The sequence below is a fragment of the Vipera ursinii genome, assembly GCF_947247035.1.
Source record: "Vipera ursinii genome assembly, chromosome: 4".
NCBI lineage: Eukaryota > Metazoa > Chordata > Lepidosauria > Squamata > Viperidae > Vipera > Vipera ursinii.
Window position 1 is genome coordinate 95,450,001 of NC_139514.1, and position 20,257 is coordinate 95,470,257.

The window sequence follows — 20,257 nt, forward strand, 5'->3', positions numbered from 1 at the left end:
CTAGGGGCTAGACTATATATTGCGGCTAGTTGCAGCCATTTCCGCAGTACAGTTTCTGCACAAAATAAACTATCAATTACCCTGTACTCAGTTACGCATCTTCATTTCTGCACCAAAGAACCCACTATTTAACAAGTTTAATGGCCAGAATCCAGGCTGGTATTCATAGGGGTTTTATAACAGAAGTCCCTTAAGATTGGCATGAAATATAAGAAACAAATTCTTCCTCCTCCTCCCTTCTCACAGGAGGGAGATGGATACTGCATCTTGACCTTGCTATCTAATCTGCTTCTGTTTCCTTCTTAGATGGGTACTCCTCCAAAGGCTAGAATCTAATACTGAAAATAGGTTCAATGGGATTAGAAATGTGACTAGACTAGTATTGTGCTTTGCGCATTTATTCAAAAACAATATGGTATCTGTTCAACAGTGCTTACTCTCATATCAGTATGTAGGAAGTTGGAGTCTAATTTTTTGGTTTGGGCAACAGTTTCATATTCTGAACTTGGGATTATATAGCTTTCCTCTACCTCAGGATAGATTGTTTTGTACATGAAAGGATCTTAAATACATTTTAGGATTTGTTTTTTTTGTTGTTGTTTTCTTTTTCATAATGGCAGGAAACATTGTTCTCAAAAGAGATTTCAGAAAAAGGCAGTTTGGGGATTGTGCGTATTCCTTGAGTTGTCTTTCTGATTGTGTATATTCAGGAGACTCCAAAAAGGCTTAATTTTTATTATTTATTTATCTATTTTTCATTCCGTTTGGTGACCACACAAATTCAGACTGACTCTGGGCGACTAGGTTAAAACTAGAAGCCGAATGGCAGACTGATAACAGTATTTGCTTAATTGGGACTTGGTTTAGAGTTGCAAAGGGACGTGGTGGCTCAGTGGGTTAGGACACTGAGCTTGTCGATCAGAAGGTCGGCAGTTTGGCAGGTCGAATCCCAAGTGCCGCAAAACAGAGTGAGCGCCTGTTACTCATCCCAGCTTCTGCCAACCTAGCAGTTCGAAAGCACGTAAAAATGCAAGTAGAAAAATAGGGACCACTGCGGTGGGAAGATAACAGCATTCCATGTGCCTTTGGCATCTAGTCATGCCGGCCACATGACCACGGAGTCGTGCTCGGACAAGCGCTGGCTCTTCGGCTTTGAAACGGAGATGAGCACCGGCCCCTAGAGTCGGAAATGACTAGCACGCACATGCGGGGGAACCTTTACCTTTACCTTTTTTAGAGTTGCAATAAACTTTATGGAGCACAAATGTTAACTAAAAAAAAAAGCTAATGTAATTGCCTATTAATAAATATTCTATTCCAAAGGACCTCACCCCACTTTTTATTGTCAAGGTGATCTAACCATATTTTTGAATTCTGTGGAATTGAATTGTATTCTCATCTATTTTCTTAGTTTTTAGATGGTTGGTAGCTGTGAAACTTTTAGTTTGAAACTGAGTTTAGAACGGGGAAGTTTTAAAGCTGCTTTCTTACCCGGTGCTTCTTTTGCTATGAAGTGTACCTACCTTCCAGTAGTACTTTGCGGCTGTTCAGGAACAAACTGAAAGTTTTGACTCAAATCTGCCAGTAAAATCCATAGTTCAGTCTTCTAACAGACAGGGAAGAAATAGTAGTCTGCCTTTCCATTAGGTGCTCAAGGGTACCATGCATAGCACTCCCTTCTCTCATTTTACCCATAACAAAAATTCTGTGATTGCATATGTTGTGACTTTGTTAAAAAAACATAGTTAGGTCCTTTCATGTCCTCAGCAGGTTATTGGGAGGGTGGGGGTAGGGAGGTAATAAAAGCTACTTCCTCTGACATTAAGGCTTCTGTACCAGCCTGATTAGTGAAATATGGAATGATTGCATGCAGATGAATGGAGTTTGTATCAGCCCCTAAGGGAGAAGTCAGAGTTTAGCTCTTATCTCTAACTTATTTTCATGTTTATTGTAGCCTCTACGATGGTAGAGGCCTTCCTTTTCCATTTCCCAGCAATCTGTAGTTAGTACAGAATATGACATGGTGTCATTTCTTCCCTCTCATTGCTGTTATTTACAGGAAAAATACACATTCATGATATGAAGCATTATATTTCATTTATACTCTTCCAGCAGATGAGAAGGGAACCAGTAAATAACCATTTATACACATAAACAAATATAGTGTGTGTGTGTGTGTGTGTGTGTGTGTGTGTGTGTGCGGGGGGGGGGAGAGAGAGAGAGAGAGAGAGAGAGAGAGAGAGAGAGAAACAAGCATATCAGCAGCAACTGTGCCATCTCCACTCTATCTTACTTTATTTATCCTTATTTCTGTATAGTCAGAGCTCTGTTACTTCCTCTAATAATTTAATTGCTGGGTTTAGGTGACTGCAGTAATCATAGTGGAATCAGTCAAAAAGAGAAAGATCTAAACTAAGATCTAAACACAGAAAAATCATTTATGACATTTGGTCAGGCTACTGTATAAAATAAACCCACAGCAAATAACACCCAAATTTTTGTCCATCAGATGCATATCGTGGGGTAAGAATGAATGAGAAATTTGCAGTGTCTCTTTTTACTATGTTTGCTGCATAGTTAAACAGAACTGAATGGCACTATTATATTATTCCCCTGAAGTTACAGACGATGGAATTCAATCTCAGGTTTTCCTAATAAACATTCTGAAACTTGTTTTAGGTTTAGTGAAGAAAGAACGAACATAGTGTACTTTTGACTAGCTTGGAGGCCAGGGGAATACATTTTTTTTCAGAACTGTCAGGAAATATTGAGGAAAGAAAAAAAATGGCTTGTTTGTTGACGATGAATATGCTTGTTATAAAATCAGCACTTTTGGGGGGGAAATGAAATTTTAAAAATAGGTTAATTAAAATTGTACAGGTTGCTTCTTGCAGTTTAACACATTTCATTCCAATTAAGATGCATAAATGTCACTTCATCTATTAGTGCAGAACATCATGGGAATTATTATTGATCTCTGTGTCAAAAGAATCACTAACATTACATCCTGGTAGGTAAGGCAGCCTGTCTTGAGATACCGAGTTCTGAGGTAACGTTAAAGGGAGGGAAATGTCACCTCCAATTGATGTATTATTTCCTCTGATGACGTGAGTGAGCGGCAAGGTTCATTTGATAATTTTTCAAACATCTTTTCAGTCAAAGGCATTTGTGGAGGGGAATCAAATAAGTCAGGATCAATCCCTCCTTTTGTATGTGCAAACAGACAACCTTGTTTCCTTCCTGTTGGAATGGTAAGAATTGGCCGATGATAGTGGGTCTTTTGGGCCTCTTCCTTAATGCTCAGAGGCTCTTAGGAATACATGAGTGTTGTTTTTGTAATCTTCCAGGACCACTGTTATTGACACTACTTGCTGTTCCCAAGTAAGAAAGGATGCTTTTGAATATGCTCAGATGATTAATGGCCTTAATGATGAGACTCGTATTGTTACTGTTCTCCTTATTGTTTAGCAACTGATGGAGAGATGGAGAGAAGTAAATAAGATCCGAACTTTATTTTTATTTTAATCCCATTTACATCCCGCCCTTCTCCGAAGACTCAGGGCAGCTTACAATTCAAGCACAAGCCAATGTGCTTAGCAATAGCCTTCATTCTATGTATATGCCTGCCTTTGCATATCACAAGCCTAAGATTTCAAAAATATATATTATCACTATTCATGCTAATGATATAGGGAAAGGACTGGTAGAACCTGGGGGCGGGGTGCAATTAAAAGAGGGATCAGCATAGAATCTTTGCATAGCCACAAAGGACTAAACTAAGTCCAACCCTCCTTGAATTCCGTTGACACTTACCTTACTCCTAGCAGGCTCTAACAGTTAGTTGAGAAAATTCCTGCGCATAGGTATAAGTAGCAATAAATCCTTCATCTGTTTATACTTTATACATGAAATTCCCCCATAATCCAGTTATATATTCCAATATATAATACCAACCAATATTTTATTTAGAAGTGAAGGAGCTTGATGAAAATAAAGCCAGGGAATCAAAACCTAGACTAAAAAAATATTCCAGATTTTTACTTTTCTGTGCTTGTTAAATTATCGATATCTGTGCAGGAATGAAAGTTGCACAATGTCGTTTCTTTAAGAATTAAGGGAACACATTCTCTGAGAAACCAAAATTGGAAACAACAAATCTGTATCATAACTTATACTGAAGAAGCTCAAGATGTTCTGTTGGGCAAAAGAAGAAACAGAAGTGCCAGAACCAAAGTGGGAGAACACCCTGAATGCATGGTTGCAGAAGTAGGAAAACAGACCATGTTTAAAATTGATTGATTAATTGAGTGGGATGGGCTAATGTGATAGGAGAAAGCTGGTCCCATAGATCAGGGCTTTTCAACCTTTTCACCCATTGTACCACTTTTAGGATATGGCAACATCCGAGTTCCACCAGTCGCCTACCAAGGTGTCAAAAACTTGATGACCAAAAAAAAAAAAGGTAAAAAGTGGTGAAGTACAGGTCGTCCTCGACTTAACAACAGTTAGCTTAGTGACTGTTCGAAGTTTCAATGGCACTGAAAAAAGTGCCCCCCAAGCCACAGCTGAGCAATACACCTGCCTGCCTGCCCGCCCAGCAGTGCTCTTCCTCCTGTCCAAGGTTTTTTTTTTTTTTATTTATTTATTTATTTATTTATTTATTTATTTATTTATTTATTTATTTATTTATTTAATAATATTTATATACCGCCCTTCTCCCGAAGGACTCAGGGCGGTGAACAGGGCAAGAATAAAAATACAAAGTTACAAAAGTTAAAAAAGAATTAAATATATGCCCACTAAAAACAGTAAATACAAATATTAAAATAACAATAAAAAACCCCACCAATCTCCCATCAGGCCAGGCCGGCTTGTTCGAATAAAAATGTCTTTAGATCGCGACGAAAGGAGTGAAGATCGGGCACCATCCGGAGCTCAACCGGTAACTGATTCCATAGCTCCGGGGCGCCCACAGAGAAGGATCTCCCCCTGGGGGCCACCAATCGACATTCTCTGATCGGTGGCACCCTGAGGAGGCCCTCTCTGTGGGAGCGTACAGGGCGAAGGGAAGTTGATGCTGGCAGCAGGTGTTCCCTAAGGTACTCCGGACCCCTGCCATGTAGGGCCTTAAACACCATTACTAGTACCTTGAATCTCATTGTTTTCATTGTTGTGAGCATTTCTGTTGAGGATTGGCAGCGGGGGTGGGGTGGGGGGGTGTTTGGTTTTTATTCCCCCATCTGCTGGGTGGTTGCAGCGGGTTTTGGTCACTTCACATGACCCTGGGACACTGTGACCGTCATAAATATGAATCAGTTGCCAAGCATCTGAATGTAGATCACAAGACCCTGGAGATGCTGCAACATTCCAGCTGATCAGTGCTTCTTCTGGGCTCAGCAGAAGCCTCAGGATCAGTGCTGCTTTCCAGCTGATTTGTGCTTTTTCAGGGCTCAGCAGAAGCAGCAGGATCAGCAACGAGCTCCAGCTAGAGCCTGGCGCTGATCCTGGCGCTTCCACTGAGCCCTGACAGCCCCAAAGAAGCGCTGATCAGCTGGAAAGCGGCACTGATCCTGGCGCTTCCGCTGAGTCCTGACAACCCTGCAGCTCCAGCCATCTCTTGCTCAGGCTTGTGCAGTGCTGCCACCGGTTCAGCTCATTCCCCTCCCCCGCCACCACTTTTCTAGGATGGTCGTGTACCACCTGCCAGGTGCCAATGTATCACAGGTGGTACCCATACCACTGGTTGAAAAGCCCTGATTTAGTTCATATCTGAGTGGCCTAGTGCTTTCCCCTACTTTCTTCAATTTAAGCCTAAATTTTGCAACAATAAGCTCATGATCTGAGCCACAGTCAGCTCCTGGTCTTGTTTTTACTGACTGTATAGACTAGATTGGCTGCAGAGCACATAGTCAATCTGATTTCTGTGTTGGCCATCTGGTGACGTCCATGTGTAGAGCCATCTCTTGGGTTGTTGGAAAAGAGTGTTTGCTATGACCATTGTATTCTCTTGACAAAATTCTATCAGCCTGTGCCCTGCCTCGTTTTGTACTCCAAGGCCAAACTTGCGTTTGGGGAGAGCGTTCTCTGTGGGCGCGCCAGACCTATGGAACCGCTTGCCGGTTGAGCTCCGGACGGCCCCCGACCTTCGCTCCTTCCGGCGCGACTTAAAAACATATCTATTCGAGCAGTTCTGACCTGGTCTGATGGGTTAGGGTTGGGGTTTTAATATGTTTTAATACTGTTTTAAACTGGGCTAAATATTTAATCATTTTTTAACTTTTGTATTCCGCTTTTTTATATTTATTGCCCTGTACACCACCCTGAGTCCTTCGGGAGAAGGGCGGTATAAAAATATAATTAAATTAAATTAAATTAAATCTTTTGGCTTCCTACTTTAGCATTCCAATCCCCCATGATGATAAGGACATCATTTTTTGGTGTTAGTTCTATAAGGTGCTGTAGGACTTCATAGAACCGGTCAATTTCATCCTCTTCAGCACCGGTGGTTGGGGCATAGACTTGGACTACTGTGATATTGAATGGTTTGCCTCGGATTCAAACTGAGATCATTCTGTCATTTTGGGGGTTGTATCCCAGTATTGCTTTTCCTACTCTTTTATTGACTATGAAGGCTACTCCATTTCTTCTGAGGGATTCTTGCCCACAGTAGTATACCTGATGGTCATCTGAATTAAATTCATCCATTCCTGTCCATTTTAGTTCACTGATTCCTAAGATGTCGATATTCAATGTTGTCATCTCTTGTTTGACCACGTCCAGCTTTCCTTGATTCATGGATCTTACATTCCAAGTTCCTATGGAGAAAAAATCTTTACAGCTTCGGACTTTCCTTTCACCACCAGATACATCCACAGCTGAGCGTCCTTTCGGCTTTGGCCCAGTCGCTTCATTCTTTCTGGCGTTACTAGTACTAGCTCTCTGCTCTTCCCCAGTAGCATATTGGACGCCTTCCAACCTGAGGGGCTCATCTTCCAGCGTCATATCATTTTGTCCATAGGGTTTTCATGGCAAAGATACTGGAGTGGGTTGCCATTTCCTTCTCCAGTGGACCACATTTTGTCAGAACTCTCTGCTGTGACCTTTCCGTCTTGGGTGGCCCTGCACGGCATAGCCCATAGCTTCATTGAGTTACGCAAGCCCCTTCACCACAGTAATCCATGAAGGGGGGAATTTCTTTAGGGTGAGTCAAACTTTGAAAGTACTGTAATAGAGTCTAAAAATGCAATGTGCAATGAAAGAAGAATGAAGATCCTTATTCCAAGAGAAGGGATGGAATGAGGAATGCTGGAGAATGCAGATGAAAAGCAGATGAAAAGTATTAGCTAATATCACAAAGAAGCCTTTTTCGTGAGGCAAGTGGACTTTCTTGTTTTTTCTTTGAAGATGTTTCATTTCTCATCCAAGAAACTTCTTCAGCTCTGACTGGATGGTGGAGAATGGAAACATTAAGATGACCATCCAGTCAGAGCTGAAGAAGCTTCTTGGATGAGAAGCGAAACGTCTTCAAAGAAAAAAACAAGGAAGTCCAGTTGCCTTGTGAAAAAAGTATCTTTGGGATTACTGTGACCTGGATGACTGAGAATCTCCATAGACACTTATCTATCTAATGCCTTGGCTGAAATTCTAAACATAAGTGCAGGAAAATAATCAGAACTTAATACTGGGAATAATATCTGAACAAATTTAAATAGGCTTTTATGATGAATCCTAAAAACTTCAATGTCAGCACTGATGCCTCAAGGTTTACATAGGACAGTTTACAATTACATTGTCAACAGGCTTATCTGAAATGGAAATTTATGTTTTCCAAAACAAAAAGTTGGGAGAAAAGTTAAAAATATGCTAAATTTCAGATTATTATAGTGAGGGGGGGAATCTAGAATCTCTTTCATGGTTATTGTTGCAATTGTTCCGTTTTTATCGGTGTGTGTGTGTAAATTTCAAACTTAGAAATTAGTTGTCCCTTTCCTTCCTATTTCTTAAAGAGAAAATAGCTACCTAGCAGCTGAAGAACTAAATGGAAGAGTATTCAGCTAGCTTACCTTCCTCTCCACTCTTCTGCTAACTCATTCTACTATAATGTAAAGCAGAGACACCATAGGGCCTTCAGCACTTTGACATTCACCTAAAAATAGACTGTGCACAGGAAAGCATGATTTTGTTATCATATGTGAGAAGACAAAATAACTTGAATGTGAGATGGATTTTTAATGTGGCTTTTTCATTTTTACATATAATATATAATATTTGTTCTTCAATACAGCAAAGAGCTCCAGGAAAGATTTTATTGGATGCAGTCTGCAACCATCTGAATCTTGTTGAAGGTGATTATTTTGGCCTTGAGTTTCTGGATCATAAGAAGGTCATGGTATGTAAAGATATTTTGCCTAAATCATCTCTCCCATGATATCATTTTATAACCTTTTCACGCTCTTTGCCACTTCCTATCTGCCTTAAAATATTTTCTAGTTTTCTCACTTGAAAGCAAAGTAGATATGCAAGAGCATATGAGTAAACAATGTTTCCTAGCTACGTGATGATGATGAAAGTTGTATACAAAATTTATCTAAAATAGACTGTAATTTCAGCTTTCCATCAAACACATCACAATTAATCAGTCACAAATGTGCAATATGCTTGTCCATAAATAATATACACAGCAGTAGAGTAAAACATATTGTTATAGATAGACTACAGAATTTACACTTTTGTTTTACTAAAATGTGTACACATATTTATTGGACAGCTTTTTATTATTATTTCAAGAACAAAAATCCAGTCTTGATGGAAATATAATTAATCATGGACTGAGTGATAGCTATCCAGTTCATTATGTTTAACATTATGAAAATAACATGTGTTCATCCTTTTCTTCCTCTCTCCTACTAAAAACAAATCTGTTGTACCTTGGCAACTGTTCTGTATTTTAAGCTTTTATAAGAGAGGGTCACTTGCTACTACAGAGTGTAATCTGTCCAGTTTTCTTTCTGAGTATCATCTCTGTGCCAGAAATAACATGGTAAAGCCTTCTACTCCTGTGCTGGGTATCCATGCAATTGTAACTGGGTTATATTTTAGTCATTCTTTCCAGAAATTTGGACATGCACACATTTTTCAGGGTGCCAAGTGTGTTCAAAACATAACATTAATAGAAGGCCAAGAAACACCAAGATCTGTTTTTTAAAAAAAACAACACCTGAAAACTGTTTTTTCACATATGAATATAAATGACTAAGACATAGAAGTTTTTACTGGCTAACAAAAATAATTTTAAATTAATTGACTTTTTCCTCAAAATAATCAAAATGCATTAATGGTCTAAATATAACTTACAAACAATATGTTGTTGGTGGTGGTGGGTTTTTTTTTCCTTCTCCAGCTGCAGTGTTCAAAAATGAAAGCTTCCAAGGACATCCAAAGTCTTATCTGAATCTGGGCTTCAGGCCAAATTTCCTTTAAGCATAATAAATTGTAGTGCTATGGTTCGCCACTAGATGTTGTTATTGCCTTCTTCCAGCTTCTAACTTATATTGCAAGCTTTTCAAGTCTCTTTTCTAAAAAAAGTCTCAAAAGCACTTTTAGTCCCCAAATTTCAAGGCTATATATCTATATTGATTCCAAATTAATCTTATAATTTTCTCCATTTTCCCCCAAGCAGTTAGTTTGCTGTTTTTTTTCCTGAGGGAATGGAGCAGAAATTTCCCTCTCCCATCAGGGAGGATTCTTTTTTTGGGCAATTTTTTCCAGGAAAAAGTCTTAAAGTTATAAAGAGAGGATAGAGTCTCACCCAGTTTCGTCCACGTTGCTCAAAAATCGCTTGTTAGTGCTTATTTCCTTTGGTTGTCAGCAGCTTCTGACTGTCTGCACGAATATAGCCAGTCTTTTCCTCCGCCAGTTTGGAGAGATTCCTCAGATCAAATGGAAGGGCTGCCACCCTTCTGCGATCAACAAGGGTCCCCTCCGTCACCTCTTCAGGGAAACTTTTGACCCTTTTTAGGGTCCCCAGCGGGGCAAAATCGAATGTGGAAGACGGAGCCCTGTCTTCCTGTGTTCGTCACGTTGTGACGTCAAACCAAAAGTCAAGAAATTAGTATTTTAATCAAATGACAATTACCTGATAATAATCAGGTATGAGTGTGGGAGATTCTGCCTTATTTAAAGAACAGAATCCTGGGTGTTTACTACCAGACTCTTCACCACACCGGTTTGTGGAGTGTGTCATGGCTTGAATAATGAAAATTTGAGACCTCCAAAATTACCCTGATTGATGGTCATCAGGTTAGAAAAGATTTCCAGAGAGTTTGAACTCCACCAGTCCACTGTCATGCTGATTGTGTAAAAAGGGAGAGAATTCAACATCATTGTAATAACTCCGAGAAGTTACTAAAAGCAAAGGTTCACATTATTCAACCACACACCTATATGCAACTTTGGATCATTTTTGTCAATAAATAAACGAACAAGTAAAATATTTTTACTCATTTGTTTAATTGGGTTCTCTTTATTTAATTTTAGTATTTGTGTAGATAACAGATCATGCTATAATTAGTTTGGTGGGGTTTTTTGCAAGATATCACTATTGTTAACACGTTTTTTTCCCTCTGAAAATTCAGTTTAGTACAGTTTATATCCTACTTACTATGTGTATGATTACTCCTTGAGTTAGTAATCCAGATTTGTGTCTCCTGTCCTCATTGCACTCTGTCCAATGAAATCTAACTTGGAAAAAACTACAGTGATTTCCAAATGCAATATCCATTGATTATCCTAATTTATACAGTTCAGATCTGGTAAAAATGATGCAATCTAGGTATGATTGGGTTATAAATTAAACTGCACAGCTCTGTTTTTTTGTTTTAGCTGCATCAGTGATTGTATCCTTTCTTTCCCCCCAGGTTTGGCTGGATCTTTTGAAACCTATCATAAAACAAATCAAAAGTATGTGTTGACAGTTTTCTTTTGGTGCAAATATAGATCCATTTTCAGATGATACTTAGCCTTCCCTGATTTTATTTGAACTATTAAATGTATAGACAAAATAATATATATAATTGAATTTTACGTGCAGAGGCCATATTTGAACATTGCCCTGACTATAAATATTTGAGAATGTTGGAGCTATAACAAATGTGCCAAATAAAGAAGATTAGATGCACCTGTCCTCTCCGCAGATGGTTAGGACAAAGAGTGTCAGTTAACACTAGAATTTATTTGATTTAGGACAGAAAAAAATGTTATTTTTGAATACTGTATATTTATTGAACCTCACCTTCTGTCTTTCTGCCTACTATTATGGCATACAAACTTAGGCGAGGTTTACTTCTAGTAATATCTTTAGTAAACCAACCCTGAGTAACAGCAGTGAAACAAGTTTGTTAATTGTATATTTTCCATTTAATCACTTAAGTATTTAGTTCAGGAACTAAGTAGTCTGCATTTTTTGAGCAGAGCATTTTTTTTTTGTCTATGTAGATTACAGGAGAAGAAAAAGTATAAATAGCATATTGACCAAAATGAAATTTGACATATTTCCTTATATAGTGGAAATATTCCTTATTCCCATGAGGAATAATGTAGCAAATCACAAGGCAGCCGACACTGACAAATTCTAACTTGTGCATTGAGTACCAAGCAAGCAATAAGTACTGGGACAAAAATTCTATGAGTTTCATAGCAGATGAGTACCACTGTACTGCTACCTTGGAATTTAATATTTTATGGAATTCTCATATAAAGTGCTAAGGTTAAAAGACCAAACCAAAGGGGAAGAATACAAGGTGATTATTAGTTATTAAGGACCATGTTAGGACCAAAGAATGAGGCTTACAAATTCCTGATTAACTAAATGGTTTTCAAAGTAGAATATTGATGGTCATATTAGGGGCCACAGCTAACTATTTATTTGAGTAAGGTTTATATCAGGTTATAAAAATATTTCGTTAGGGCTAAAATTAATACTCATACCTGAATATAAGTAACCTAGATTACTCTGTAGTCAAAAATTGCCTATATCCAGAAAAAAAAGTTCAATTTGGCACAATTCTCAAACAAACTTCAAAATTTTAGTTTCTTAAAGTCATATTTCTTCCAGTGTAAACTAATATGAGGAAAGTGTGATTTCATACAAAGAATAAGAGAAATAAATCTTCCTTGAGTAAAAGACAGATAAAGTTTGTATAAAGTTTGAAAGAAAAACCAGAGACTGAAGTACGTGTTTCTATATTAGACATTTATGATTTATGAAAAATGTATACAAATACTAGATATCAGATGATCCCATTAGCTGCATTACAGGGAAGATACAGTATATAAAAATGTCTTACCTGTTACATTTTAGTTTTAATACTAAGTCAATTAAAGTGTAGCGGCTAAAGCACAAGACTGCCACAACAAATGGAAGACTATAGGTTCTAATCCCCCTTCAGACAGAAAACCAACTGGATGACTTTGGGCCATCATACTGTATCAGCCATAGGAAGAAGAAGGTAATGCAAATCTCCTCTGGCCATTTGGCCAGAACAAGGTGCAGGGACCTGTCCAGGAAGTTACCAGGAGTCCAGAATGACTTGAAGCAATAAAACCCTAACCATTAGAATATATTTTTAAGATCTTACAAATTATCTTTTTGATTATTAAAAATCTCAAAAATCAGAGATTAGTATTTACAAGATAATTTCATATAAATTGGTTTGCCCTTGAAAAAATTTACTATTGTTTTTTCAAGTAAGATTCTAGGATTATTAAGACAGTGGCTACATTTCTTTTGCCCCCTCCATTTCAGTCTGAGACATAGTTTGGTTTAGTCAATATTACCGTATATTTGATTTTGCATTGGTTCACTTTTTACTAATATTACATAGTTTATATTGTTCAGTCACTTCTAAAGACATGCTATGAATGAAATAATTTTATGCAATATATGTAAACAATAAATTCATGAGTTTTGTCATTGCTGTCCTTCATTTTGTCTCTTAGGACCTAAGCATGTCATTCTAAAATTTGTGGTAAAATTCTTCCCACCTGATCATGCTCAGCTACAAGAAGAATTAACAAGGTTGGTGTAAGCGTCCATTTTATGTTCCTCTTCATCAACACAACAAGAATGGAAATATTCATACCAAATTTTAAAATAAACCATTTTAAAGTGAGGTCAGGAGTTTACTTGAAAGGATTCCAGGCTTTCGAATGACTGATCTAAAATTTGATTTAATTTGTTCTGTTGTTATATTCAGATTTATTTTTTTAACTGGGAATAGAGCTGATTTTTATTTCCGTAGCCCAGTATCTTCATATTTTAAAATGAATTATCAGCACTTGCTAATATTATAATTTAATCCATAATTGTTTATTTTATATTGCTGTTACCCAGCATGCTAGGTAACTGGCATCTGAAGAGTAGTTAATTGGGAAATATTGCTCTTACCTATATGCATTCACTGAGGATTTTATCCCCACTGATTTTTTCTGTCCCTTTTCCTACCCCTAATTTCTCATGTTTTAAGTAGCCTTCTGCTGAATAATGTCTGTCCACAGCTGTGTCCCTTCTCTCTCTGCATAGAGAAATCAGCAGAGCTTGAAAGATGGCAGGGAGATTTCCTATTCCTCTCAAAATCAATGGAGTAATTGTACTAAGATATTCCTTGCCGAATCTTTGGATCTTGGGACATCTTTCAAAGAAAATACTAAGTCAAATGGTTAATAACAATGAAAAGACAGTTTTTTTCATGATGCAGAAATGAAACTTGTACTTCATCATTGACTGAAATATCTGGTAGTATTTTCCCCTCCTCTAATAGGGCTAAATTGATGGTCACCGTAGTGAAATTAATAATCTAGGGTGCTTATAATTTATAAAAACATTTTGTGAAATTTGTTGTGCAAAAAATGTTTTGGTTATAGTTAGTTCTTGTAAGGATAAATTAGTGTTATATGAACAATATGCACATTCAGAATTACAAATAATAACATAAAAATTAAATATTTAGAAATGGTAACCTGGGTGTCCTCCTAGACTCGCAGCTCTCCCTAGAAGACCACATAGGAGCTGTGACCAAGGGGGCCTTCTCCCGGGTACGACTAGTTCGCCAACTACGGCCTTATCTGGACCTGGATTCCTTACGTACAGTCACCCATGCCCTTGTGACCTCTCGCCTAGACTATTGCAACGCTCTCTACATGGGGCTGCCCTTGAGATCCACTCGGAAGCTTCAGCTGGTGCAAAGTGCAGCGGCATGGACACTCTTGGGAGCCTCCCGATACTCCCATATCACACCTCTCCTCCGTGCGCTGCACTGGCTTCCGGTTGCCTTCTGTGTGAAGTTCAAGGTGCTAACAATGACATACAAAGCCCTACATGGCATGGGTCCGGACTACCTACGGGAGCACCTTCTGCCAATGTCAGCACCCCACCGTCCTGTGCGCTCCCACAGAGAGGGCCTCCTCAGGGTGCCACCGCTCAAGGAATGTCGGCTGGTGGCCCCCAGGGGGAGGGCATTCTCAGTGGGTGCGCCAGCCCTCTGGAACAGCTTACCAACCGAAATCCGGATGGCCCCCGACCTCCGTACCTTCCGACGCGACTTAAAAACTTTCCTGTTCCAGCACTCCGGCCTGGCATGATAGCGTTAATTGGGGTCCCAGTTTGTTTTCAATATTGTTTTTATTACTTTTTATTGTTCATCTGTAGACCTTCCTTCCTCTGTACACCGCCCTGAGTCCCTCGGGAGAAGGGCGGTTTATAAAAACTAATAAATAAATAAATAAATAAATAAAAAAGTTTACACAAAAAATGGGGAGAGGCTTGACTGGATACCACAAATATTCTAATAGTGTCAGCAGTGAGACTCCCATAAAGAAGATATTTCAAGGTGCTAGAACCAAAAAGATACAGGCACACTTTATATGTAAATAATGTATCAGGTTCTCAGAGAAAGACCCCACCTGATAACCCTAACGTATGGGCAGGTTGTTCATCCCAAATAAACTTGTTAAGTAAGGGATGTGTAAACATTTTGATTTTATGAACACTCCATAAAAGCATTAGTAATATTTTCTTTTTTATGTGCCTTTTCAGGTACTTATTTGCATTGCAAGTTAAACAGGATTTAGCACAAGGAAGACTAACCTGTAATGACACTAGTGCTGCTCTTTTAATATCACATATTGTACAGTGTAAGTAAAGCTTTTTCATCGTTTACCTTCTGCATTTTGAACAGTGTGATATTAGGCAACATTTTCTATAGATTACAAAGCTGAAAATAAAACTGTTCCCAGAAGTTTATTTTTTTCTTTCCTATATTCTTGTATATCAGATACTATGCAATATTTACCTAAAATATTTGTACAGTCGTAGTTCCACAATGTCTGTGTTTAGAGGGGGAAAACTAGCAATTTCTAATAAACTATTTCCTTGTTTATTTTCAGAGTTACATTTGTTGACATTCTAAAATCACTGACTTTATCGCCATAACATTAAGGGCTGAAGCTGTAAAAGTGGGACTACACTCAATCCTTAAAAATAGGATGTGAAATAACAATGGGGGAATGTATTAGCCAAATCCCAGCTTTTTCTTATGGGTACTCACTTATATTTTGAAAACGAATTGTTGTTTCATTCTTCTCTCTGAAGTGGTCCGAAAAATTAGTTGCTTTGCATTTAGATATGCAAGTGTAAGCCCAAACAGGAGCTTCTGGAAATAATCAAATAAAAAACATTTCAGTGTTCTTGGCAAAAGATCTCTGTTGTATTATAAAATAGAATTTTAGATTAATTTCATTGTCTGAATGTAGATCAGATGGCTGCTACAAATAGAATCAGCACAGCTACTGTGTATGTATGTGATTTTTTTTGAAGCCCATAACAATAGATGACATGAAACACCTGACGAGAGTGAGGTGATAAACAAAATATGGGCTTGCGCAGAAATGGACAAGTTAACTTTGGAAATAAAAAATAAAGATCAGTCAGAGTATTATAAAATTTGGAACAAGTTTTACCTATGGTGGGAACAGAAAGGAAGGACTTAATAGAGATATACAAGATGTTGAACTTGAATAATATTAGAATAAGGTGAATGATAAGATCGAATATTGTATAATTGCATATAAATGATATGTATATAAAATGTATATAACATACAAAAAATGATGTAAGACAAGAAGGTATGTTAGACCGATTACACCATGTCCAAAGTTTTTAAATATTTTAAATAATAAAATTTGTATTAAAAAAAGAGATGACATGTTGAAATAGTATGCTAAAGAAAACTGTGATTTCATTTTCCAAGTCTTTACCTCCATATTCCAAGTATCCCAATCCATGAAGAGCTTTGAATTGACACATGGAGATCCATCCTCCTTTTCTAACAATTTTAAAACTTTGGAGATCAATTCTATTGGGATTAATGAAACAAAGTAAAAAAATAAACTACATGAGGTGCTGGGAATAAAAATCCTCCTACAAAAGAACCAGTAATTCTCCAGTTTCACTGAAAATGTAAAGGATGAAGAACAATGTTGGTCTAATCATCTAAGCAATCTGAAACTCAACACTTTTGACATTTTAGAAAGTAATCTTGCTTTTCAGAATGAGATTAGCAACAGAATTGGCTTTCAAAACATGGTTCTGGTTGGCAAGAAGATTTCACCTATTATGCATGTTTGGTATCATATTTATTGACAGATCTAAAATCTATCTATGATAGATTTTATCAGATTTTATCTATTGTACCTGTCTGATATATTTATTAGTTATGCATGCAAATTAAAATATTTCTCAATTACATAACATGGTACCATTCTTAAAAAATCCTACATACCTATGATAATTTTATCAATGAACAAAGAGGATTTAAATATCTGACGGCATTTGATTTCCATAAACACATGATCAAACGATATTCTTTTTTATGTAGAAAACATTGTCTATTTAAATTTCTCTATTGTTTGTAAGCTTACCAATCCATAATGATGTGAATTTCCCAAAAGATTTCCCTTTATAATAATTGTTGGTCTACATTGAATCAAGCCTTGTGTGGTGTCTAAGATAACAGGTTAACCACTGTTAGCTAGTATTTATACTAAGAGTTTCAAATGGAAATCTTCAAGATGTGTCTTAATCATATCTGATGATATCCACTGAAACTCTAAATGTAAGAAATCAGAAGGACTTGGGGCGTTATGGTGGTTATGGTGTATGTGTATGTGTGTTTCTGTGTGTGTGTGTGTCCGTGTCCATTTGAAACAAGTAGTAATAGGTGTAGATTTTTTTTATTTCCTAAATTCATGACAACTGCAGTTGCCCAGTATTTTATCTATGTGTTTTCACACCTTCACATGAAAAATACATTGTGCCATTTTGAGAATAAAAATTGAACACTCTGGAGGGACTACCTGTTGAACTAACTGCAATATATTGCTAATGTTCGTAGAATCAGGATGATTTATATCTTCTAGTGGAAGTCTCCTCTCCAAATCTAGATTTTTATTCACTGAGTATTTTTTTCCCTTTAGCTGAAATTGGAGATTTTGATGAAACCGTTGATCATGAACACTTAGCAAAAAACAAATATATACCTCAACAAGAAGCTTTAGAAGACAAAATAATAGAATTTCATCATAATCATATGTAAGTATATTGTACTTAAGCATGACTATTGGAATGACAATGATATGCTTAATACAGTAGGAAACGTATAAAGGATATTTTTTTATTTTAATTATAAAATAAGTCTGAGAAAGATAAAAGGATGGTGGAGGAGATCTGAATATGATGATATATCAAGTAGGGAGATTAATACAAAATATTTGCATTATTGATGGAAGAACCTTTTTTTAAAGTTAGAGATCAGTATCTCCCAAATTTGGAAGAAGCATTAGGTTGCTTTGCAGAGGAGCAGGAAGACAAAGTGATTATGCTTCTGGTTTATTGCTCTTATATATGAAACTCTCAGCTCTGTTAAATGGTATATTCTAGTGGATACTGTACTAACTAGACAATATGACTTATAAAGTTATTTTCTGTCTTACAATGAATAACAGAGCTTATTTGAGGCGGAAACAGTATTTCCTTGAAAAGCCAGGTTCTTCAAAACTACTTTCATTTAACCTTGTGAAATGCATTATAACTCCTTCAGTGGTCAGACACCAGCAGAGTCCGATTTCCAGCTGCTTGAAATTGCCCGTCGTTTGGAAATGTATGGAATGCGGTTGCATCCAGCTAAGGACAGAGAAGGAACTAAGATCAATCTAGGAGTAGCTCATACAGGCATTCTGGTGTTTCAGGTGCGTAAGTGGCTCTACTTTGCAATCCAAATTGCAAACAACAAAGGTTGGATTGTTGATCTCTCCAGATCATAAATCACTGGTAAAATTTGTGGTAGAAGTAAGATAAGCCATGTCTTTGTTAATTTGGCTTGGTTAACAAGATCCAATAGCCATCTACAAGGGGATTTTTTATTCTTTTTTGTTTGATATGGGACAGTAATGCAAACTGACTACCAAATACCTTTTTTTACTTCATTATGTATTATTAGGGTTACACGAAGATAAATGCATTCAACTGGTCTAAAGTTCGAAAACTCAGCTTTAAGAGGAAGCGTTTTCTTATTAAACTACGGCCAGATGTAAATGTAAGTCTCTAAAACGGCAGACTCTCTGGGGATTTTAGTAATTTAGGATACTTTTCATTACTTCCTTAAATTAAGTCCTTATTTATTCCTGACATATTTCTGTGCCCCACGTTTCTCTCTAGATCACAAAGGTGCAAGGCAAGAATAACTTTAAAAAGCACTGTTTTCCAGGTCAACTTTCTGCCTTCCAGCTGCTATTTCACCCTGGCAACGCTCATTATGCCCATGTCCAGTTCATTCTCTAGCACAAGGCAGAAATAACAATCTGACTCCCAATTGCAAAGCATATATTTTTCTCATAAAGGACAATAGAATGCCTATTTCACAGGTGAGAAACTGATAATAGTGCAGAAAAATACACAAGCAAAGCAACACACAACCTTCATTTTTAAAAATGTGATTGTCCTTCAGAATAAGCACAACACAGAACAAAAGCCAATGTAATCCTAAATTGCATTAACAGAGGGATTCAATCAAGGTCACATGAGGTACTAATACCACTTTACAAAGCCTTAGTAAGACCACACCTACAATACTGTAACCAGTTTTGGTCTCCACACTATAAAAAAGATGTTGGGACTCTGGAGAGAGTGCAGAGAAGAGCAACAAGGATGATTAGGGGCCTGGAGGCTAAAACATATGAAGAATGGTTACAGGAACTGGGCATGGCTAATCTAGTGAAGAGAAGGTCCAGGGGAGACATGTTAACAGTGCTCTAATATTTGAGGGGCTGTCACAGAGAGGAGGGGGTCAAGCTATTTTCCAAAGCACCTGAAAGCCAGACAAGGAATAACAGATGGAAACTGATCAAGGAGAGATTCAACCTGGAAATAAGGAGAAATTTCCTGACAGTAAGAACAATCAACCAGTGGAGCAGACTGTCTTCAGATGTTGTTGGTGCTTCATCACTGGAGGCTTTCAAGAAGAAACTGGACTGCTATCTGTCAGAAATGTGTAGGGACTCCTGCTTGGGCAGGGGGTTGGACTAGATAACCTACAAGGTCCCTTTCAACTCTGTTTATTCTATTCTGTTCTGTTCTTCCATTCCATTCTGTTCCATTTGCAATTACCTCACAGGTGGAAAAAAAACCTATGCCACACAAACTCACAACAAAGCAAACTACAGAAATACATTAGCTACACAATCACATACAACTAATCCCAGGCACCTAAGAGGAATATTCCTTGTCTTCCTTCCAAGAAGCATGCATGGCCTTAAAATGAAAGAAAAAAATATGAACAAAATAAAGCTAGGCACCAGTCTTTAAAAAAAAACCTGCAGTAAATGAAATACACAACACACATAAACACAAGGCCAAACGTATAGATGCAAAATAGTCCTTTATTGCTGCTGGGGTTTGGGGAGAATCTAACAAAAGAAGTTGAGATAGAACAAATTTAGAATTGACAAAAAGAGTAGTAATGTCTTCACACGTCTGCAAAACTGCATCAGGGGAAAGCATTGCTTACAAAGCATTGCTTTAAAGAAATGAAAATGGTCATGTTAACATTGTTGGGCTTTGCCCAAAATATTCCTTTAAAATTCACATGTCAGGAAAATTCTTGTCTATTCTGCTTTTCACCCAAAAGAATAACAGGAAAAATATATT

General features: G+C 37.4%; 1 protein-coding gene across 3 annotated transcripts in view; it reads left to right on the forward strand.

The window, feature by feature from the left end:
• FARP1 (FERM, ARH/RhoGEF and pleckstrin domain protein 1) overlaps window positions 1-20,257 on the forward strand; it is a 171,983-nt gene that overhangs the window by 90,228 nt on the left and 61,498 nt on the right. For all 3 annotated transcript variants that reach the window (XM_083362005.1, XM_083362004.1, XM_083362006.1), the window contains exons 3-9: window positions 8,285-8,389; window positions 10,917-10,959; window positions 12,997-13,075; window positions 15,092-15,189; window positions 17,530-17,644; window positions 18,153-18,300; window positions 18,552-18,647. In XM_083362005.1, coding sequence (XP_083218131.1) covers window positions 8,285-8,389; window positions 10,917-10,959; window positions 12,997-13,075; window positions 15,092-15,189; window positions 17,530-17,644; window positions 18,153-18,300; window positions 18,552-18,647 — 684 coding nt within the window. The remainder of the gene's footprint in view (window positions 1-8,284; window positions 8,390-10,916; window positions 10,960-12,996; window positions 13,076-15,091; window positions 15,190-17,529; window positions 17,645-18,152; window positions 18,301-18,551; window positions 18,648-20,257) is intronic.